Source organism: Solea solea, chromosome 8, assembly GCF_958295425.1.
Source record: "Solea solea chromosome 8, fSolSol10.1, whole genome shotgun sequence".
Classification (NCBI taxonomy): domain Eukaryota; kingdom Metazoa; phylum Chordata; class Actinopteri; order Pleuronectiformes; family Soleidae; genus Solea; species Solea solea.
This window is the reverse complement of record NC_081141.1, coordinates 7314835-7339388: the sequence shown is the minus strand read 5'-3', so window position 1 is coordinate 7339388 and position 24554 is coordinate 7314835. Positions and strand designations below refer to the sequence as shown.

The 24554-nt window shown below is 41.5% G+C and overlaps 2 protein-coding genes across 2 annotated transcripts; both read left to right on the top strand.

Annotated features, from left to right (window-relative positions):
• The first annotated feature begins 732 nt into the window (after positions 1 to 732).
• On the top strand, positions 733 to 7673 carry ccn1l2 (cellular communication network factor 1, like 2). The gene is made up of 5 exons (XM_058636405.1): positions 733 to 1013; positions 2518 to 2734; positions 3928 to 4284; positions 5580 to 5782; positions 6351 to 7673. The coding sequence occupies exons 1-5, from the start codon at positions 945 to 947 to the stop codon at positions 6648 to 6650; spliced, it is 1146 nt and encodes a 381-aa protein (XP_058492388.1). The 5' UTR covers positions 733 to 944; the 3' UTR covers positions 6651 to 7673.
• A 9319-nt stretch (positions 7674 to 16992) lies between these two features.
• Positions 16993 to 22824, top strand: si:dkey-90l8.3 (LIM domain transcription factor LMO4-B). The gene is made up of 5 exons (XM_058635151.1): positions 16993 to 17333; positions 19005 to 19243; positions 19355 to 19451; positions 19761 to 19919; positions 22094 to 22824. The coding sequence occupies exons 2-5, from the start codon at positions 19029 to 19031 to the stop codon at positions 22100 to 22102; spliced, it is 480 nt and encodes a 159-aa protein (XP_058491134.1). The 5' UTR covers positions 16993 to 17333; positions 19005 to 19028; the 3' UTR covers positions 22103 to 22824.
• The last annotated feature ends 1730 nt before the right edge of the window (positions 22825 to 24554 follow it).

Below are 24554 nucleotides of genomic sequence, written 5' to 3'. Positions count from 1 at the left end.
GTAATCTGATCACATGTAGGCATCGCTAATTTCAGGTCTGAATGCTCCCAAGTCATCTTGAATGCATCCTTCAGATCCATATTGAATTTAAGATCAGAATTCTGAGAAAAAAAAATCAGAATTCTGACTTTAATCCCAAAATGTTAGAGAAAAAACTGAATTCTGAGAATAAAGTCAGAATCCTAACAGAATCACATCATTTACTTTACAAAGAAAACTCACATGTGGCTCTAATCCTCTTCTAAAGTATTTGAATAATGGGTGTGGAACCAGATCTGATCCCATGATGCATCCAAGCCAGATTTTAATACCAGGTGTCCACATGCAATCAGATCAATGAGCACTTTTAATGCTACGGCTCTGATGTGTGAGACTGGTTTTCGATGCAGGGGGAAACACACAGCACAGTCAGCGTTGACTGTCAGTGTCAGTAACTCATGGAACCACACTTAAAAACCTAAACTACCCCGTGAAGATCAAAGTGGAATATGATGTGAATCACTGGTATGTTGCCTGGATATATTAAAGAATGACAAATATTTGGATTCCTTGAAGTCACAAAAGTCCACAATCCCACAGTGTGTGAGTGTTTCATAGCAGTGTACCTGCCACCTCCTCCCCCTGGACACTCTCCAGCCATGAGAGTCAGTGATGTGACAGAGTGGGCGGTGGCATGCGTGTCTATAAGTACACACAGGGAGACCTCTCTGTAAAACAGAGCTGAGCTGTGCTCACACTAAAACACTGCTGATGAGCAAACAGGAGCAGACTGGTGTGTGGGTCAGTACATGGATTTCAATGGTGGATACATTTTCCTCCTGGAGCTGAAAAACAAGACTTCATTTATTTTATGGATGCCAGAAATTTGATCTGATCAGCGTCTCACTTTTTTTTTTTAATTAATTTTTTGTTCTTGCTTTCGTTGTTGATCTGCTGTGATCAGGATGCTTATTCCTGTAACCATGCAGCAGATTATCTCCACCCTGTTTGTGCTTGGCAGTGCTGTGGTGATGGTGAGTTGTGTGACCTGTGACCAGAGGCAACAGGAAACTGCCTGGGGCCCCTGAGCTGAGAGACGTGCACCTGTGAATTTAAAGTGATAGTTCAGGTTCAGGTATGGTCAGTATTGAACTAGAACCAGCCTCTGACCCACTGTAGTTTCACAGCGATCTTTCCTGTAGTCATAGGATACTTTTAGGTACCAATTCAATTCAATTCAATTAAGAACATGTTCACTGTTCGACAGTCTTTTACATCTGGAATCCCAATTTAGCAAGCTGATTACTCTTCTGCACCACGTCCAAACAGAAAACCAGCATTTTGGGTCTTTTCAGGCCCAGTTATTTATACATAACTAGAATGAGGAAACGCAATATTAATGTAAAAATTGAAATGCTAAAATGGTGTTTTTTTTTACATGTACTGTATATGTACAAACAAAAATGAGGTAGATCGTCGAGCAAACAACACGACCAGCTATTTGTCCACAGACTTCTTTTCGCAAAATCCTCACAGGACGGATGCAGAAAAGGCTGTCTTGTATGCTGACAGACAGACAGTTCCTCCAATTATCATGCAGAAGCCCAGCATCTGTGCCCGCCCACTGCTCCGTTGACTTTGAGAGAAGCTGAGCTTCTGTGGAAGTGATGTTTTTTTGCCACATTTGTCTAATAACCGTCAAGCTCACTACACTGAAAAACAAACTCCATGCTGTCCCAAAGAGAAACAGCTGAAGCTGAGCTGGTTATGAAAATCACGATACGCCATCCGTGATAAACAGCTGTTCTAATCGCGTTCTAGCGCACGTTTAGCATTGAAATGTAGGAAAAAGGAAGCTGAGCTGCCCTGGAAGCAATCGCCACTGGTGGGGACACAGAGTTGTTTTGGTCACTGAGGTGAATTTTAACAAAGAATTTCAAACAAGAAGTCTTAAAGTAACACATTTGAATTTACTGATGAAGGCAGCAGTGGATCAACAACTCCTGTGTGCTGTTCTGTTCTGAAAATTACAAAGCAAAACAGACTTAAATAAAGTGATAAAAAAACTGTTTATTAGCAATATTTCCGTGATTGAGCCTCCTTGACTCACATGGGTACTCGGTGCAGGGGGCGCTCACAGCACTTACTAGGTGTCAGTATGTCATACAGCTACAATTCAAAAACCTGAACTATTGCTTTAAATTCTATTATTGACCATATGCTAGTCACTAGATTGCTGCCAATAGATGTGTGTGAACCATAAAGTAATCTTATACATCAGAGAATCCCTGAAGAAAGTGAAGGCAAGTGGGGAGGAAATTAAAAAAACAAGTCGGTGGTAAATGAGATTCTGTTTCATTAAATACTTAACTACTGTATAGGGGTGGTTTGGTGTTGGCCCCTTTGCCGAGGGCCTGCATATTCCTGTCAGTGGCCCCAGTGGTGCTTTAAAATCTGCTCTCTATTAATTGCTGTGTGTAAATATTCACATACCATCAATTATCTCAAACCTTGACTTGACCTCTGATCCTGACCCAGTCTGCAGAGGGGGAGTGCCCAGCTGAGTGCTCCTGCGCCCCCCCGCCTCCACTGTGCCCACTGGGTGTCAGCTGGGTGACAGACGAGTGCGGCTGCTGCAGAGTTTGTGCACGGCAGTTCAACGAGGACTGCAGCGCTACTGAGCCCTGTGACCACATCAAGGGGCTACACTGCCATCTTGGGGTTGGAGGAGATCCTGAGAGAGGACTATGTCGAGGTGAGGGAGATGAACTCAACAATTATTAAAGTTAACTAACACATGAGGATAACAAAATAGCTTTGAGTTTTATCACAAAAAGTATGATGAAAATGTTAGGATGCTCAATACCACTTCTTGTCCAATACTGATGACAATATCAGTACAACACTGTTTTTTATTCCTATTTTGAGATGTTTATAACACATTTGTGCTGATTTCAAAAACATTATGCTCCAACTGAGTAACATCCCTTGAATCATGATCATCATAAACACTAGTTGCTAGGCAAGAGCAGCCAGATTATGGGTAAATTGAATGTAATTCAAAGAATGTAAAATTACAGAAAAAATAAATATAACGGTTTCAAACAATAAAGGACTAAAATTACAATATATTAACTCACTATCCACCAAAAAATGTACTTGAAATGAAAAATGAAAAGGTCACCACTTGTAAATGTCACAAATTTCTTTTAATTCCAATGTCGTTAAAGGTCTATACCATGGCAAACTGGTACATGGAGGAAAATACTCTCCTACTGTATATACCAGGGTATGTGATCAGAGAAGAGTGCGTAGAAAATGAAATAAATAACAAAAACATAATAATAAATCATACATTAATTATTAGAGTCAACCTATGTCTTGCTCCATTGTTATATACCAAGTGTTTGAAGTATATGTGAGGAAGAGGAGAATGATGAGAGAGCAAATGATCTGCCTCATGTGAAAATTCTGTAGGTGACTTAGCTCAGCTGAATAATATATATATATATATATATATATATATATACATATTTTTATATATATATATATATATATATATATATATATATATATATATACATATATATGAAATGTTCGAGAACCACTGGAATGTAGAATTTTTATGCTTTCTATCAACAGAAATTTAATGTAGTAGTTCTTAGAATAAACCCTTAATATTACACTATAGCGTCCAGCATGTTGTACCACCATGTTTGTTTACAATATTCAGTTTGCTGTAATGTGCAACCTAACCCCTAGATGCCACTAAATTCTCCATACTGGTTCTATAAAACAACATGAGGAGATGCTCAAAAGGATTCATCATCTTTTCTAAATCTGGACTTGTAAAGTAATACAGACACACAGAGTTGAAGCCAGACAATGTTTTTTTTTTGTGAAGTTCAAAGGTCATGCGTCACGTATCTGTTTCCTGTGTGTTGACAGCTGAGACCCAGGGTTTGCCCTGTGATTTCAGTGGCCAGGTTTTCCAGCATGGCGAGGACTTTCAGCCCAACTGCCAGCACCAGTGCACCTGCATGGATGGAGTGGTGGGCTGCATGCCCCTCTGTCCTCAACACGTTCTCCTGCCTGCGCGGCACTGCTTGTGGCCCCGGCTGACCCAACCTGAGGGCGGCTGCTGTGAGGAGTGGGTGTGTGAAGATGACAACCACATCAGTGAGGAGCCAGATGAGATGACACAAACCTCCCAACAAGACAACCAGCGCCTTCCCAACCACATCAGTGCTCTGCTGCAGACCAAGCCTCGACACCCTGCCCTCACCAGAGGGACCACGTTCAGAGGTAAACATGGTGGTGCATTTCCTGTTGATCGCCACTGACGGTCAATATGGTCTGGAAGATGTTTTTCATGTTGCAGGACAGGAAATGGGCCAAAGTCAGCATCATTAAATCATTCCAGAATTATCTCCATCTAATTAAAAAAACAAACAATTTTTTTCATAAATAAATGTAAATGAACACATTTTGATACAATAGGTGAAGGCAGGATTTTAGAGACATTTACAGATTTATTAACACATTAAAATATTAAAGCTCCTGATTATAAAAGTATTCAGCTTTTTTGCTGTGGTTTTACACATCTGAGACACTGCTGTGGATATAAGTTCCCACAGAATGCTCTGTATGTCAGTACAAAAAAAACAAAACAAAAACTCACTCGAAGTGGCTCTATGTACATGAGGTGCAGTTTGTAAAGTGACTCAAGTTGAAAATAACATCAGTATATGAAAAAGTTGACAAATATTGGTCTAAATGTGGAAAAAGTTAACGTTAAAAAAAATCACAAAACACTTTTTTAAACATGTGGCAAAATGTTGATGTTATTCTCAGCTTCAGCCACTTTACCAACAGCACCTCATAAAGGCCAAGATCAGAGGAAAGGTAGGAAACCATTTCAAAATATTTAAATGTTGAATGGCTTCTGTGGCTGTGGAAGATATATTTAAGCTGTTTTAATCACAATTATCCTCGTCATTATTTGCTTAATTTTCAATTTGAATCATTTTATATCAAAACAAGCACTTTTACTTTGCAGTTTCGCTCAATATAATGAATATCTTGTATTGCCCACAGGTTACTAAATAGTGGTTTTTCCCACTTTTTTTCCTCTATGTTGGCCCCCGCTTGACCAGACTATATGCTCATTGGCCCCCAGGTCATTTGAGTTTGACACCCCTGTTCTATAGGGACTGTGTGGCCTGCTCTTAACAGTCAATTTTTTTTTTTTAAATAAATTCTAAATAGTCACCGGGTCAATGAGTAAATATATTATGAAAACACTATATTTGTCTTCTTGTTAGCAACATTTATTTTTTATTCTCAGGGTCGTACGACAGGATACCATAGTGTAAATGTATAATACATAATCTGTCCATCCAGGGTTTCACATGCGCAGGTACCTGGATTCAACTCCTCTTGAAAGAGATCAACATGGTTTAACCTCAGGGGAGCAGGAATGTAATTGAAATATGAAGCTCAGGACCTGAGTTGGGGAAAACATAACACTCAACTACACACAGATGTATCTCTGTACGTTTCTAATATATTCGCATATAACGCATTGTTTTCTCCCACAGACACGGTGTCCTTCCCTGTGTCTGAGGTACCACACAAACCCATATGTTTTCCACAAACCACTGAGTGGACCGAGTGTTCCACCACATGTGGCATGGGCATATCGAGTCGGGTGACCAATAGAAACTCAGACTGTCGACTGGCCAGAGAAACAAGACTTTGCCGGATCCAACACTGTGAGCAACAGTTTCCTGTGCCCACCAAGGTACATTATATACATCAATCAATTGCCTTATACAGGTGTTACATTACAAACTCATCTCTATCACAACCCTGTATCTCAATTACATTTTGTAAGGAACATAAAGTATGTTCTTTCATATCATGTTTGTTTCTGACGTACAATAGTGTTAAACAATGTAGTTTGCAAGTTGCTAGACAATTCTCATCAGTAGGAGGAGGTTGGTGGTGGTTGGTAACACTTTATTTGGATAGTCCATTGTTGCCTCCCTCAGTAACAAGTATTCAATACTCAGTTGTCACGTACATACAATTAACTAACTGCCAGTATGTTTCTAACCCTAACCCTAACCCTATACAAAAGTGCATGTTGACTATAATACTATTTTTGCAGTGTTATTAACCATCATTTACCTACTTCTCTGTCGATTGTGTCAGCATTGATTTTGTGGATACCTGTTGATTACTAGTAGAGATTGTCAGCTGGGATTGGCTGCAGCGACCCGCGATCCTCATGTGGAGGATAAATCTTTAGATGATGAATGAGCTGTGAATCGTCTATTGACAAATATTCTGTTCCTATCATCCAAAAGGGAAAGAAGTGTCAGCGAATTATCCGCCTACAGGAAGAAGTAAGTATCACCTTTGCCGGATGCTCGACAGCACAGCGTTACCGGCCTCGTATCTGTGGAACTTGCACTGATGGCCGCTGCTGCACACCCACGCTCTCCCGCACCGTGCGCCTCCGTTTCCACTGCCCGGATGGAGAGGATTTCTACAGAAATGTCATGTGGATACAGCGCTGCAGCTGCACTACAAACTGCCACACACACAGGGCGTCCCTCCACACTTCTGTCAGTCTCCACAATGACATCCACATCTTTAGACCCTGAGGCTGCCCCATCATGACCAGGCTTTTGCAACTTGCCCTTTCTCATCCAATTCAGCACATGCGGTCTGCAGTTGCTTTCTGTCAATTTTTCAAAATTTCCATGCGCCCATGCATCACAGACCCTTAATCTCAATTCTAGCATGTTTGACATATTTGAACGGACTCAGCAATGACTCCACTCCGGCTGAAATCCAAACAGCAGTTCATCCGAGGCAAGAAGGAGAAGAAGAAGAAGAAGAAGATTGATTGTCATGAAGAGCGAACTTGGCTTTACTCTTGCACTTAAGCCCTCTGCATAATGAAGGTATGTTGTCTTTCTAGTACCAGGGCAGCACTGAGGAAAACACACAGTATGTTGCTGTGTCACACGGCCGACAGTGTTTACTGTTATTTATTAGTCGCTTTGTGTAATCACCATATGTGTACATGTGACCCTGAGTCATAGATATAATGAAGTGGTTCAGACCAGAAAAAGTGAAAGATTCTTCTTCTGAAATAGTGACAAAGACATATTCATTTGTGACTATAACAACAACTGTTCATTTTGTCCTGCCCTTTGTCATGTCATTGTTTTCTATGTGTGTACATGTGTGTACATGTGCGCATGGCTGGGAGACAATATAGATTAAAGCACCTGTTGTAGACTTCACTCTGAATTGTGGAGGGGTAAATTCTAGGATCACCTCATTTTTCGGGGTGTGATTTTACTTATTGTGTATTTGTTTGTGTGTGTGTGTGTGTGTGTGTGTATGTGCGTGCGTGCATAGTAGGACCAGAAGTCCTCATGAAGACCAAAACCTGGTCCTAATGAGGCAGAACCTAATTTCTGAGGAACTGGTAATAAGTTGAGAGCTAAGTTGCGAATTGTGGTATGTGTGTGCGTGTGAGTGTCCCACAAATTGTACATCCAATTTTTTTTAATTTCAAGAGATGAAATGTTCTCTGTATTTAAGGCATTATCTACTATATGTGATGACTGTAAACTCCTGTAAATATATGGAATTAAAACATAATGGATCTGTGATGCATTGTTATTTTTTCAAATAAATGTATTCAGAGGTTTTGCAGAGACACGTTTAATGTTGTGCTGTCCATGGTCAGCTGTGTGTAGACCAGGCATTTGAGGTCATTCACATGATAATCCGGGAAAATAAATTTCACTAACTAAAAAATACTAGTTCTACAACTACTTTGAAAAATTAAATGTAATTCAGATCTTTAACATCAGATATGTTTAAATATACAGATTTTTAGGATGTTTTGCCTGATTAGGGCTTAACTGAGCAGTCAGGCTGATTTAGGATAGCATTAAACCTCTTGGTGTACAGCCTGCCAGAGAATGGCACAGCATCCCCCGCTACCCTCATGTGGAGGATAAAGCAGCAGAAAATGGATAGCTGGATGTTCCTAATGACCTGAAGAGATCCTGTGGTGTGGGAAAAGGATATTTAAACCCAGTGTTCTCAATCAAAACGGAATAGATACGTGTCCTTAACGGATGTCAGCCATCACTCGTGTGTAGAGGGAGTGGAGTACCAGTATATAATCATATAATCATCTTAAAAGATGTGAACAATGCCTTAAAGGGATTCTTTTTAAAGCAACATTATCCTCCAATGTGTAACACATTCAATTGTTTCAGATAAAATGTATTTTCCTGAGGCTACATTTCCACAGATGGTCGATTTATTAAGTATGTGTTTATTTTAGAGCAAGGTCTTCAGTTACTTTAAAAAAAAAAAGAAGAATCAAATCAATTTGCAGTGTGAATGGAAGCTTATAGTACGGACAACAACCCAAAAGTAATAGCGGCCTATTTCATAACATCTATTGCGCGCTGATAGAGGCACGGAAAATGGGCACATCGAGAACACGCTTGTCTTTTGGCATAGGAACCACACAGATACTTTTGCGAGTTTCATCTATGGACGCAGCACCGCAAACCAGCACAGTTTTGGATCAACCTTTTCCAAAATGTTCAAGATGATGCACATTTCTCTGTGGATTTCTTGGATAAAAGTCTAATCCAATTTTGCTTCCTAAACCCAACACAAGTCCCGCCTTCCTTGATTATTGTTGCTATGTCAGGCGAACAATCAGTTTGACACACGACATCCCATCGAAATGCACTGGAATGTCTATTGATGTTATTAGGCTCATAAAATTTGTATCCTGAGCCAATGAATCATGTTATCGAACAAAGTCAGTCTCCCGGACACGGACCCGCCTCTAGACAGTATTGTCCATACTTTCTGGAGTCGAGGGTCATATATATATATATATATATATATATATATATATACATACACATATATATATATATATATATATATATATATATATATATATATATATATATATTGTTGACATATGCAACAATATGTGTAGGAACTATGTAGAGTGCAGCACAACCCGGACCTATATCTGTGTAACACATGTCCTCAGTGTGCCTCTACTATATCAAATAATACTTCAGACATGATACAAATTTTATTAGCCTAATAACATCAATCAAGTTCGAGTGCATTTCAATAAGATGTCGCCTGTCAAAACCATTGTTTGTCTGACATAGCAACAGTAACCAAGGAAGGTGGGACCATTTTCAGGATTATAGGCTACACAGAATAAAATTGTAAACCAAGCAAAATCAAATAAATAATGAAAATAGCCTATTGAGTATGGGATACAGCAGTTCCTAGGTGTTGTGATGTTCATCTCATTGTTCGTTTTGCCAGCGACCCGCATGCTTTGGAACAAAGCCTACCGAATGCACCAAGATGCAAACATCATGACCCTGAATAGATGGGAGGCCATCAAGAAACACCTGCACTTTAACAATAATGAGAGAGGAGGAAAATGATCCACTCTTCAAAATTCGACCACTGCTTACACACCTAATCAAACGTCATGCCATAGAGGTGTATAGCCAATAGTATAATGAATAAAGTCTTATGGGGTTATGTCTAAAATTAAGTTTTGATATTTGTTTTTTATGCAGAACGAACTTGATGAACACGTGACAACAATGAATTCACACAAGAGTGAAGGCAGGACATGGTGTGATCAGAGGTCACCCTACCTTGATGTACAAACTTCCAGAGATGTACAGTGCTGAGGACAATCTCAACACAGTTGACATGGAGGAGTTGGCGCTTTGTAACTCTTTGCACCCCCAAAAGCCAATACCCTTGTGACGACACTGTATTTGAGCTCTGCTGTCTTCTGATGCAGGAAAAAGGATGGGATGCTCCTAAAGATGCATTTTCTGCTGCTGAACTGTACATCTTATTGAGAACTGAAATACTGCAAAATATCTGTGGGTGGACAATTCTCTCTGCACAAGGGAGGATCATTGGTGAACTTCATTATTTCTGAGACTCAAATACGCCACACAATGAAAGTATGGTTTCCTCTAATTGGGATGTGTAAGAATCCTTGTGCAGTATATAGCTATAACCAGTGTACAGTATACAGCCTATGAGATAGACCCATTGAATGGCATTTTAGTATCTTTACGTGTTATATGTTAAATACATTAAAAATTCTGAATTTGAAAATATATTCAGTATTTTCTGAGGCTACCCTAACCAGTTTTTGCACTACAGAAAATGCATGAAACTGCTTAGGCATTAGGCGATAGGTTTTCGCCTCTTCTTACTAATGTTTATACCTCAAAGCACTCAACCTGCCTCTGGAGGGTGCGTGCGGTTCCGGGATGGCAGACGAGTTTGGAGGAGTGTCCCCACTGCAGAACCTCGGAGCGGACGGGGCTGGGCACAAAAAAATCGATTGGGGGGACTGCCACCAGTGTCAGGCTCCGCCTGTTGAGCCCTCCGAACACTCTCCTCCACCGGCCAGGAGGCCGCACCAACTAAACAGGTGGGGAAGTCAATAGGGTCGGGCTCAGAACTGGGTGGGTCAGGGGAAAATTGGCGGGACAGGGCGTCAGAGTTAACGTTGTGGGAGCCGGGGCGAAAGGTGAGGGAGAAGTTAAACCAGCCCAAAAACAGTGCCCCGCACTCCCGCGTGTGCTGGTGAGCTCAGTCTTTTGACCGGCAGGGGCAGGAGGCGATGTAAGGCTAACCACAGTAGATACAGCCTCCGTTGTCTCTCGGAGGGAGTCAGGCGAGCCTGGCCCAGCTGCATGGGTTCAGAGGAGTCGGTGTTGGGAACTGAGGGGAGTGAGGGACTGGACCGATCGACGGGGGGCGTGCCCAGGACGAGTAAGTGTGAGTAAGGTGGGGAGCGTTGAGCCTTGGCTCTTTCACGGCGTCTCTCTCAGAGCCGATTGTCTAAACGAATCGTTAGCTCAATAAGGGAATCTACATTTAGGGAGTCATCGCGAGTTGCCAGCACGTTCTTCGACTCCTCGCTTAATCCCTTAACACACCCCGGAGCGCCGTGTCATTCCACCCACTCTCGGCTGTGTGGATTCTAAAAACAATGGAGTAATCTGCGACCAAAGTATTACCCTGACGGAGATTCAATAGTCGCAAAGCCTATTGGTGGTCAGATTGTTATGTTACGCTCTCTAGTAAAGAGCGGTTCAACTACTAGTAGGACCCGACAATGCAGAGGAGACAGACCAGGAGTTAACAAGGTTTATTGCAGAAATATATAACTAACGATGACAAGGGGAACGAGAAAGGGAGTGGGGCTCGGAGAGGCGGCTGATGCAGCTGTGCCGGGAAAATGGCGAGAGCCCAGGGCGAGAGTCAGTGAGCAGGGAAGTCCAGAATGGAACAGACTCACAATGGTGAATGGAGACAGGGGAAGTTCCAACGGCGGAGATGGATGGTTGTAAATCCGCAGCTCTCGGGGAAGCAGGAGACGTGGCGACCTGAGGCAGAACAACACAAGTGAGAAGTCCGGAAGTCAGAGTTTGAAATGTCACAAAACAAAGTCATCGACGTTACCAGTGGTAGAGCAAAAACAATCTGACACTGGTGACTGGGACGGCAAAGGCTTAAGAAGCCTCCTGATTGCTCATCAGGAGCAGGTGAGGAGGAGCCGCCACAGGTGTTGCTGATCACCAGCATCCAAAGTGGAAGTAGGTCAGCCACGCCTCCTGCAGAGAGGGGAGACAAAGCAGCACGGAGGAAACCCACAACAATAATAAAGGTGAAGGAACCACAGCGTATGGACTAGATCCCTTGCCACCCCGTTACATCTCCAACAGTCAGGGGTGTCTTTCAGCCCTATTCTGAATAACCTGCTAGGGTACCAGTAATATCAAAGACACATTTTGAATTGTATTAGTCTTATTCAAATGTCTCTTGAGAAATATTTAGTGATACCAATTATTTTATTCCATTCCTCAAAGGAAATACCCAGGTCTTTTCCCATGCTGTTTTTATGGCTGTGATGGCATTGTGACCATGGTTGTTTATCAGCATAGAATAATAGTGGGAGGCTGCATGTCCTGCCTCTGATATGCATACGCTTTTTTAAAAGGTCTATCCCATGAGGAGAAGCCCGTGGGGAGCCAAAAATACTGGACAAAAGGTGTCTTAGCTGAATGTCTGTCCAAAATTGATTCTTAGGCAAATCAAACTGTTCCACTAAGTCGTCAACAGACTTAAGAACGCCTCCATCATATAGATGACCAAGAAAGTGAATCCTTTTATTTATTCACTCCTTCCATTTAACTGGGGTCTTGTCGATTGAGAGTTTAGGGTTGTCCCATATTCCAGAGGATAGATATAAATATGGGTTTATTTTAAAAAATATTGGCAACTGTCCTCCATATTCCCTGTAAGTGTGACATAATCGGATGGGGTCGAGCATCCTGTGGCATTCTGGCAGATAGAAATAACACTGGGGGGAAAGACATGCAAACTGCCTGTTCCATTGTGTACCATGGGGTGTCTCTTTCTAGGGGGAAGTGCCGAATGTGTGTTTTGTAGTTTATTCAAACTTATTCTCGGCTTTTTGCTGTTCTATTTGGAACTTCTTACAGAGTAAATCTTATTAGGGATATTTAGAGGTAGGGACTGGATAATATAATGTAATTTGGGAGCGCAGTTCATCTTGATCACATTAGCCTTGCCCCACAATGAGAGATAGAGTGGGGACCATCTTTCCATATCTAAACTGATTTTTTCCAGAAGCGGATCTAAGTTGTACTACACTACGTCATCAAATTGTTTGGGAGTAAGTATTCCAAGATATTCAATTCCCTTGACAGGCCACTGGAATGAGCCAGCCCGAAATAATGATTTAGGGCAATATGAGATCAGGGGGAGGGCCTGGGACTTTGGCCAGTTCAGCCGGTAGCCAGAAAAACTTGAGAAGGTTTTTATAATTCGAAGTAGAGCAGTAACAGATGTTTCTGGGTTTGTAATAAAGAGCAGAATATCATCAACATAAAGCAGAAGTTTATGTGTGCAACTTCCTATATTATTATACCAGGAATATTGGGGTCTTTACGAATTGCTGCAGCAAGGGGTTCCAATGCTATGCAAAACAATAAAGGAGAAAGAGGTGGGCCTTGCTGGGTACCACGCCCAAGCTTAAAAATAGAAGGCCTTTTCTGCATCAAGGGAAACTGCTGCAGTGGGTGAATTGTTGTTCTTGACTGCCCACATTGCATTTATCAACCGTCAAATGTTGTCAGAGGCATATCTGTTACAATTGAATCCTACTTGGCCGGGGAGTGTTTTCCTGATAAAAGCCTTGTTATACATTTGTAGCAATAATGGAGTGATCTCTTCTGGGAAGCATTTAAAGAATTCAGCTGTGAAACCGTTGGGTTCCCGGTGCCTTGCCTGCCTTCACAGTCTTAATAACCTCAAATATTTCCTTACTGTGATTGGGGCATCCAATGTATCCATTTGGTCAGAATTTAGCTTAGGGCGATCCAGCCCCTCCAGAAATGCCATAATTTCATCTTGTGTACTGGTAGACAATGTAGAGTATAATTCCATGTAAAATCTTCTCAACGTTTAATTTATATCAGTGGACTTATTCAATGCTCCCCCCCCCCCCCCCAGTCGAACAGCAGGTATTGTGGCTAAAGACTCTTGATGTTTAATATAATGGCTAGTAACTTCCCTGCCTTGTCCCTGGATTCAAAGTATTTTTGCCCGACTCTGAGCCCAAATTCTCTCAGATTGTGTGGGGAGAAGTTTTGTTCCAACTGTCTCTCAGCCCCTTCCACCTTTTTCTCCATGTCTTCCATCCTTCTTATGTTCTGTTTCTTCTTATATGGTGAGTACTGAATTACATGACCCCTAATAAATGCTTTAAAAGCTTCCCAGGTTGTGCCTGCTGATGGATAGCATAGGTAGTTTCCCCTCCATTGATGACGTTGCTTTTCACCTAAGGTCTGTAGTTCACCTGAATTTGGTTTCAGGTTCGAAAAAATGCTTGCAACATCCTCCGCTACATTTCCGGCGGCCTATCAATGACGCCACTTTGGCACGTCTGTGAACTAGCGTTAGCATTTTTGCTCCACTGGCTACATGTCTCGTATTAGGCCGATTCATATTCTTTTGTGTGCCCGAGATAATTTACAATGGTATCAGCCGTCGTCTGACTAGTTTATGAATGGACTGTACTGCCTTCGGATCAGACTATCGTATGAAAAGAACAGACACCGCAGCGCAAGACTCGGCTAAGCAGCCATCTTCTCCACCTCATCACATGACTCCTCGTATCTCCACAAATTTTACATTTTCCCATGCACACGTGGGGTTTGCTGTCTTTTGTCATGACCACAGAGTATGTTTTATTGCATTTCAGACATTTATTTCTTAAATTGCAGGTACTGGCACACACATTGGCTATGGGCCTTGCTTTATGTTCTTTATGCCTAGTCAGACAGGCAGGGGAGCGACATAATCTGTGACGGGTTGGAACTTTTCACGAGCACAGTTGCGGCATCATATACCATAACAATAATAGAAATAGAAACAGAAACAGGGTTTGAGTCAGCTTGGGAAAGTTTGTTTCAAAATGAGACTGTCTTCTCCTTTCGAATCGAATTTTTGCAAGTCACTAAAAGTCACCAGTGTTTGATCCATCAGACCTGAACGATGTTGTAACTCCCTCCCTAAACTGAATCCCAAATGTCAAATCGAAGGATCTTTGTTTATCACACTGAGGGAGCTTCCAAAACATGGTTGTCTTGGCAGCTTGTGATGCTGTGATACTGCACAACAGCTGGGGAGCCAGTGGAGGTTAGAGTTGTTGTTCACCTTCACAGAGACCTGTGACTTTCAGCATAGGCTTGACAGTGGAACAGGAAATATGTCCAAAATCAATGGACTCCTCACATTGTAGTATTGGAGGTTGGTCTGAACTGCCACACTGACCCTGAGGAAGGATGTATGTGCATGGTTCCTCTTCAACACAAAATAGCAATAACACGACTCTGAATGCATTGTTATTGGCTTGTTGTGCTGTGAACATGTGAGGAGCATTCGTCATACTCTTTTAAGTATCACAGCTAGTATCTTTTTATGGAGCTAAAGACAGCATTTACACAATGCCTCCTGTTTACAGGGTTCACAGTCAAGTAAACACTCTTGACATCAACACTGATTCAAACAACTTGACTGTCACTCTATCCACACGCAAATGGAATGAAACGTAAACAATCTCTTTCTTTGTCTTTCAAAAAGTATTCCGTAAACAAAGTATTGTTTCAGGAAATGTCTTCATTCACACGTACAGGCCTGGCATTTGTATTACAGTGTTTTAGGGGGTTTCGTGTGGAAGAAGACCCAAATGCAGTTCACTGTATTAAAAGTTATTGTGAAGAAGTACGAGCTAAAATAAGGTATTGCATTAACTACAGGAACTTCATATATAAACAATTTAATGTGAGTCTTCTATATTTTCACTGAATTCAAATAATTGTAGCTTCCTGTTCATATTGTAACATAATTAGCACTAAGCGCAAAACATGCAGGTGGAGTGACTGGAGTTCTTTGTGGACTTTGTCTACAAACTAAAACATAAACCTTGACCTGATTGTGACACTAAATGACGTAAATGAGTAAGGCAGTGAAGACCACTTACTTGATTACAGATACAAAATGATGCACAATTACACTTCTCAGTTTTTGCCACTGGCAAACCTCCATGGTCTCTGCTGTGTTTGCAAATATCGTCCATTCCATTTGTAAATTTGCCTTGAATGTGCACAAAACACTGAACTCTTGTGGTGGTTTTCACAGACTGTGTGCGTGCTGTAAGATGGGATGATATGAAACTAAAACGTTGACAGGATGATAAGCTAACAAATATTGAACGAGAGCTGCATGTGGACATGCAATAATGTTATAACTGCATAATAATTGACAAACTTGGCCTTAAAAAAGCATCTGACACTGTTGATAGAATGCACCTACTGCTCCCAGCATTATAGGATGCTGTCCTCTAGAGGCTCTGAGCTGGAAATACAATAGCTGATTCTGGTCTGCTGAAATATCCAGCTACTGCTGAAACTATCAGCTTCAGCAGTGCCGCTTTTAACTGCATCCACATCATATTCCATACACCACATCCTCTACCAATGTATGAAGCATTGGGGTCACTAAATGATGGATGCCGGTCTGGATCTGGACATCAGAGACCATATCTGGACCCAGTCCTTTTTCCATAAATCACGCCTTTAAAGACCAACTACATGCCAATCAGTGAATTGGGGCAGAGCATCTACATTCACTGGCCCTACTACATGTACTGTATTATAGCTCAGTATTATATGCAAGATAACAGGTATGTTTATGCATAGCAGTGGCATTAATAGGCCATAACTCATTTTCTTTTTCACATCAACGTCAATTTAAATAACTTGTATGTATGATTATCATGCAATTGACAGACATTCTTGATACTGGCATTGGTATCAGTTAACAAGGTATATGTTTATAAATGGCACTGGCATGGCCACCCTTCTCACTGTACCTTACACATGTTTACAATAAAAACATGAATATATGAACCTGTGTGGCCTGTGGAGTTTTTATTGACCCAGATTTGTGAGGATCTAACAAAGGTCCCACTATTTTTAGACACAGCTTCTAAACTAAATAGACACTAAGCACAAACACATAACACATTTATGACACAAAAGGTCATAACACAGTAACACAGTCCACACACATTCACAGTCCCTCACTCACACTCACACACAGACAGACGGTAACACCCTACGGGCAGCTTAATGGACGGGTATGTGCATATTAATAAGCCACTATAAAACTCATAAATCATGTTGACTGTGGACACGCCCCCTGCACTCCCATTGGTTGCCGCACGCTTCGTGTCGGCTGGGGCTCTCTCTCGCTTATTTAAATAACCCTTGCGCAATTTGAAGAATAGTGTCGCTGTCAACGCGTTAGAAGGAGTAGACGGAGGTGTGTGTTGAGAGAGAGAGAGAGAGAGAGAGAGAGCGAGAGAGAGGTGAGGACGAGAAGCTGCGTCACGTCTCTCCTCCACGGCTTCATGTAGTTATATGTCATATATGACTTACACGACTTGACAGAGAAGTTTCGTCCCGCTGGACCCGCTGTTGATTTTTGCTCTGCCTTTCTTTTGTTTACGACATGGAGACAGAACACACCATGAGTCTAAGTGCTGTCGTCCAACTGTGAGCGCCTTCACGTTCTTCCTGGTGGATATCCTTCCGTCTTATCAAAGTTGAGCACAGGAGGAGAAGCGTACGCGCCACAAGGTAACTACTTTTTCTTATTTCCTCTTTTTTTTTTTCTTCCCTTTCCCTCTTCCGCGCGCTCATTTTTAGACTTACACGCTTCCAGGTTACACGCTTCCCATGTAAACTGGTGCTAAACAACATGTCAATGAAAATAAGTCGTCTGCCAAAAGTAAGTTTGAAGGAAATAGTTCGCTTGCAACGCTTCTATATTACACTAACATTATGGCACGCTTCCAAAACTCTTACACGAAAACACACAGGGACGTAATTAACTGTACTTTTTTTTCATTCTAATCCAGTACAATCACGTTTTGACGCAGATACAGATACATAGAAGCACATTTTACTTCCTACTGCTAACGTGTCGACCACTCTGCGTTGTATTGTTCAGTGTGTCGGTGTAGAGGTCATCTTGTTACAGGTGAGACCTGTGTGTGTGTGTGTGTGTGGTCTCAAATAGAGAGTACCCCTTTGTATTTAAACACACACTCTCCCACACAGGTTTGCGCAGCCTTTCTTAGTAGGACACTGCGTTAGACTGAATAAACAAAAGCATTAGCCCTAATTAGGGCTAACTAGGCTTTCTGTCAGAAAATGAACTATCAGATATAGACACACAAACACACTCACACACACGTGGGTAACGCACATACACATCTGCAAAGTCAATTTGAACCAATACAATTCATTTAGCTTCCTCATCTTGGTCAATTTGCTACAGTAATTTACTACTGTTTTAGGAATACCTGAACACCATCATGTAATCTAATCCTGGGTCAGCTCTCCCTTTGCTGTCAAACAACCTGGATTCCACATAACAGATTGGAACATCATCACCACTGTGGATTTAGAACAAAGCAAATAAATGAATGTTTCACAGTGAGATTATAGTTCAGGGACCGTGTTCAACAGACAGTTAGTGTGTATGTGAGGTACATGAGTATGATCGGTCATCAAAGATTGAAGTTGTCAACCTTTAAAAATGATTATGTGAGTTTTATCTCAGAGTGTTTGTGCAATGAATAAACATGATTTGTTGTATTGCTATTGAACAAAATGATATGGCGATAATTGTTAGGATTGCAATGATTTTTCTTAAATAAATGTGAATATTTTATGTATGATCAGAAGAAGAAAATAAAATATCTCTGGTTCTTGTACAAACATTTGGGGACACTGTCATTTTAACAATACTTACAAGACCATGTTCTGAGTAAACGGCAAATTGATTTTAAGGCTCTAACTACTAATCGTTGTTCGACATTTTGAGTGTTTTCTTTTAATAATTATAATAAGATTACTGATTTTTCACTGTTTTAAAATGTTTCTTTACTCCATAAGAAATCATTAAAACAGAACAACAAAACAAGACATTAGAGAACATCATCATATCGAGGTTTGGGAAACACCTATTAACATTTTCTGACATTTTATGGACCACCAAAATCGATTAATTGAGAAAATACTTGACAGATTAATAGATTATGAAAATAATGGTCAGTTACAGCCCTAATCGATTTATTGAGACAATAATCAGTATAATAATCATTAGGTGCAGCCCTGTAAAACATCTTTTGTGATTATATGTGTCTCAAAGCTGTGGTAACTGCTTAAAAACAGGTCATTAATACATCTTGCTTTAGCACTAGCAGCTGTTACAGATGTGGCTTCTCTGTTGTGTGTGTGCAGGAGCTGCTGAGGGCCCACTTCAACATGGTGAACAGCCAGGCATCAGGCGTTCTGCCGGCTCCCAGGTCATGTGCAGGATGCGGAGGAAAGATTGCAGACCGTTTCCTGCTCTTCTCTATGGATCGCTACTGGCACACCCGCTGCCTGAAGTGCTCTTGCTGCCAAGCCCAGCTGGGGGATATTGGCACCACCTGCTACAGCAAAGGGGGCATGATTCTGTGTCGGAGCGACTACATCAGGTAAGAGGAAGCAGGACGTGGTAGAGGAGGAGGAGAAGAGGAAGCTGCAACTTTTAGATTTTAGCGGCTGCACAGACTGAGCAATCAGTGTTTTTTTGCATTTGCTTGCAGACTGTTTGGGCACAGTGGGGCGTGCAGCGCCTGCGGCCAGTCAATTCCAGCCAACGAGATGGTAATGAGGGCACAGGGAAATGTTTACCACCTCAAGGTAAATCCCAGGCTAATGCACTTTTGTCTCCTGCTGATTGTTTGACAAAAATGTTAGATTTTTTGGTAAGACACAACAAGAAGGGAAGATACTGTATGTCCTCATAGTGTCAGGAAGGAAATGGGTTTTCCATTCCATCTTCAGTCTCCTGTACTGATTTGCCCATGTGTCTCTTGTGTTCCTTATTTTAATCAACACTATTCATCCATATTATGATGAGATTTTACTTTAGCTGAACTCATGGCCACAATACTGTAAATGTGAACTCTGTTAGATGTATTTCCTGACCCATGTGACGTCCTTCCACAGTGTTTCAGCTGTGTCACCTGTAGAAACAGACTGATGCCTGGCGATCGGTTCCATTACATCAATGGCACAATCTTCTGTGAGCATGACAGACCCAGTGCTGCCTTGCTCAACAGCCACCTGCCACCACTTCAGAGCAATTCCGTGTTGGCAGACCAGAAGGTAAATCAAAGAGCTGTTTACGATACAACAACAAGAGCCATGGAAATCCATCACATCCATTCTTTAACCTGATGTCATTACTGTTCACAGACAAATGAGGCCATAACATAACCTCTTTGGTGGAGATAATAGTTATCATTCAATAATATAATTCAACTGACTGGCACTATTGTAGTATCTTGACCAAAATAACAGTGATTAACAGTAGGGATGCACAACATCATGACATAGGTATCGTCCAATATTGGCTATAAAATGTACTACTGTAAAATGTCTATTAAAAACTGAAAGAAAAAACATTTTGTTGTCAAAAATCGCCTATATTATCCCATGCCCCCCAGATGGACAGATAAAGAAAGAACAAGACTACATAAAAAAAACAAGAACTTCAGATGCTAAGAACTCATGGCTTCCTTGGATGGTTGGAAATATTCACACTTTGCATTACGGCAAACTAGCATTTTCTTGTGATATAAGAATGACAATCAACTTATTGTGAGTTTTTGTGTGGTGTAAAACCGGTTTAGCAGGTACAGAGCACTCGTATGTATGCATATGACATTGCCTGATGCCTAGTGCTGGAGGCAGTTTTCACAAGCTAATAGCGCTGTGTCTGTCAGGGCCGCCTGCATAGCAGTGGATGCAGTGGTGATGTGGTGTCTGCCATTGTTGGGTGCATTCTCTCTGACAAAAACACTGACAACTCTATTGAGACAGTGTTTAAACATAGATGCATTAACATGATTTGTGCTGGAGTATTTGCATCACACAGTGTGGCTGGCTGTTGCTCGTGCTGTGAAACATATCAAAAAAGTTCTTCCTAACTGAACCAAAAATAGACTTTGATTTGCCTAATAACACTGTGGTCGGTTGAATCAATGGAATGTTGACAGTAAAGATAACCAAAGTATGTGTCACTCCATCATTGCGTGCATTAAGGCGTATTACCGTAACCACAAAACTGGTTAAACGTCACACAGTGTAAGTGTGCGCCTCACCTCAGAAGCTTTAGCAAAGATGACTGAGTGAGAGCTATCGCTAAAGTGTAAAATCCAACGAGCACAATCTGGATTAAAAGCTGAAAAGTTGAAGTTGAAAGCCAGACATGCATTTCGTCTTGTTTTCCAAACGGCGTTGGAAACCACCATTAGGCTATTAGCTAAGGATATTTAAAATCCACATCGTAGCACAAAGAACAGTATGGCAATCAAACAGTCCTCCTAAATGTTAGCACAAGCTAATGCTAACGAGCGCTATTATAACAGCCTCGGAATCACTTAGAATACACCTTGAGATACAGTAAGCACACTCAACAGTACAATACACCACAACCTCATAAAACTTTACCCACGTCTCACCTCCTACTTCCTCCAGTCAGACTCTGAACGGAACGCGCAGGTGCAGACCCACACAACTTTCCATTATAGCCCCTCCCCCTCACATACACACACACAGCTCCAAAATACAGACAGGCAGCAGAGAACAACCCGAGGGAGCCGGGGTCCAGCAAACACATTGTTTCGGTTGATTATGAGTGGGTATTTAGTAGCCTACCTGCCACCAACTTTTTTTTTTCATTAATGATAAATTGATAACATTTTGTCGTTGGGACAAAATTGTTGATCGTAAATAGTGCTGGGGACATGTCCCCGGCATATCTGACGCCTCTGGGTGGAGGATAAACAAACTGCTCCTGCTGCTTCTGACCAATGAAACATTTAGCAACTGTAACCCAAAACAAGCTCATCACAAACCAAGTGAAATGTGTTGTTCCAAATAAATGTCAATGGAAGTAAATACAATTTGGTATGCAATGATGGATCTTTAAATACACCGTTTAAAAAATTCAATAAATAATAATAATAATAAATTCACTTAAAATCACTTTTGAATCATTTAAGAATTGTAATTAATAGTCGAATTGTGATTCCTATGATATCACATTATTCATGATGTGCAATGTTTCTAACATATGATTTAATGTCATATTGTGTCCTGTTTGAAGCTGAATGAAGCTCCATTTTTAGATTTGATTTTGTTCATGAGGTTTTCTCTGTAAGCGAAACATGGACTTGATTTAAATGAGAAGCAAACAATCAAACATAAACACAGCTGTGGGGTTTTGTATTGACTATGAGTGTGAAGTGACCTTTGTCCTTGTCTTTGGTCTTCAGGTTTGCTGAGTGGCAGCATGGAGCTCCCGCCTTTATCTCCAGAGCTTCACTTCTCCTCACTGCTCACCCCTTCTCCCGCTACTGTCACCCATGTTGTGGATCTTCATCACTGCCTTGCCTCTTCCCTAAGAGGGGACACTGTTTTTCATCAAGACCTCCCACCTGTCTCCATATCAGACTCAAATATAGTGCATAGGAAGTCCCATTGATCTTGTATTTGGTGTTAAAGTGGTCTGTGCATCATGCAAAGGCTTGAAGCAATGTGTGTTTGCGTGTTTGGACAACGCTGGCAGAGAGGCGTCTTCAGGACAAAAACAAAGCTGGAGGATGAAAGTACCAGTACCAACTGCAAGAGGGGACAGAAGAAGCTTGATGGACTGCTGTTACATGACTGGTAAAACTTTGCTCATGCCATGTTGGCGTTGTTTCCCCAAACAAACTCTTGTTCTCTCTCTCCTGTATGTGTACGTCTGATATTGTTCACACTGAGGACTGAATGTAAATGCAAACAGTGACATTGTCATATGGAAACCGTTGAAATATTTTTTAAGCACTCGAGGAAAATGTGACTCTACTGTTGCTGATATTTCTGATGCCCTGTACAAAGAACTGAAGTCATCCAGTGACGATGCAGTGGAATTTAATTTCTATTGTTCAGTGTATGCAAAAACATTTGGAAGACAAAAATCCTATTAAAAATAATTTTCCTGTAACTTGTTGCAACGTGAGCTAAGATCATTTGGAGTGACACTGTGTTGCATGGTACCTACGTGGTGGATGTGGCGAGCTCTGTTACTCTCTTTAACCCTGTGGTGAAAACATGCTTGATTACCCCATGGAGAGGAATTAGGAGACTTGAGCTCTGACCATTTTACGGAAGCAATTAAACGTGAGCCCTGTATCTGTGCATGCAGTGCTCCTGCGGGGCTGAACTTGGGGCATATCCCGTGGCTGACTGGCTCAGTGGCTGCCAGCCTCTAATAAAGCCTAATCTGAAAGCAGCCAAATTAAAGGGGAGTGGCCGCCTTTACATCCAGAGCATTAGAAACAATCTGATGCATTTACTGTTTACCATGTTCTAATTAAAGAGCCCACACAGCCCGGGTTGTTTCCCGTCACCGCTCTTTGTTCTCTGCCACTCTGCATGGCTTCGGAAAATTATTTCTCCTTCAGCTGCATCAAATTCGTTCTAACTGGGTGTGCCTTTTTCAAAAGCTGTGTACCAAGTCTCAACATACCATCAGAGGCTGGGAGTTAATCTTAGTGTGATAGTGGTGGAGCATGCAGCGTGCAGGAAGCAGCAGATAGCATCTGCTCTACTTTCACACCTTGCCTGGGAGCATGGCAGCCATCAAACTTGCACCTTAATGCGCTTAGCTATTTCAGAACGTCCCACTTGTCATGGTAGGTGCTGATACTGCATCAATTATTTATTCCACGTCTGATCACGAAGCGTCATGCAAATTCATTAACGTATGCAAATGATCACAATTACAATTATCTTTGTATCATGATGGTGAAGAAAATAAAACCTCGGCACATTCACGAGTCCCTGCGCGCCACAAGTTACACTTTGCATTCAAACTAATCAAGCCTCATCTGCTTTTTCCTAATTAGCCGGAACATTTTCAGATGCCAATTAGCAGGTCTCATGAAAAGGCTCTTTGCCATGAGGCGATGTCTTTTATCAGAGCTTCTGCAGGTGTGTGGCTCACCATGCAGCCTGTGTCATAGGAAAGTGTTTATTCCTGCTAATTAATCATATTAACACATGCAGATGAGTGTAATTGCCTGAGCTCCTCCACCTCACACTGAGTGAAGACAGGATGATGCCAGGATATTTTTACATGCTCATGACAGAGATGAAGAGCCAGACACACACACTCCTATGATACAGATCCAGGACGGCAGCCTTTACATATGCATTCTAATGCTCATCTGCTAGTTTGTTAGCCAGAAGCAGGAGGCCTCTGTGTGTGTGTGTGTGTTCCAGGTATTACTGATCAAATAATGGGGTCTTGTCTCCCTCCACACAGGCCTTTGAGTGGTCATCGAGACGAGAAAAGCACTATATAAATATAGACCATTCACTTATGGGGAAAAACTAGTCTACTTTTAAGGTGATGACATGCTGTCAGGATGAGGGTTAGGGTTAGGTTAGTAGCAGTTATTGTTGACCAGACTAGATGCTCAGTGGCCCCCAAATCCTTGGAGTTTGAGACTCCTGGCCTAGCCCAACTGACACACAAGGTAGAATGATGTTGTGTTTTCTGTCAGTGGTACATCTACAGATAACACAATGTGGCTGCTTTTGTCTCAAACAAAAACATCGTTCCCAAGCCGCCGGTAAAGCGGTAGAAGATGAGTGAGATATATATTTTTCTTAGTATATCATACCTTGGTTAACATCTAATATGTATCTTAGTATAGACTGGGAATCTCTGTTATTTGTCCCACAGAC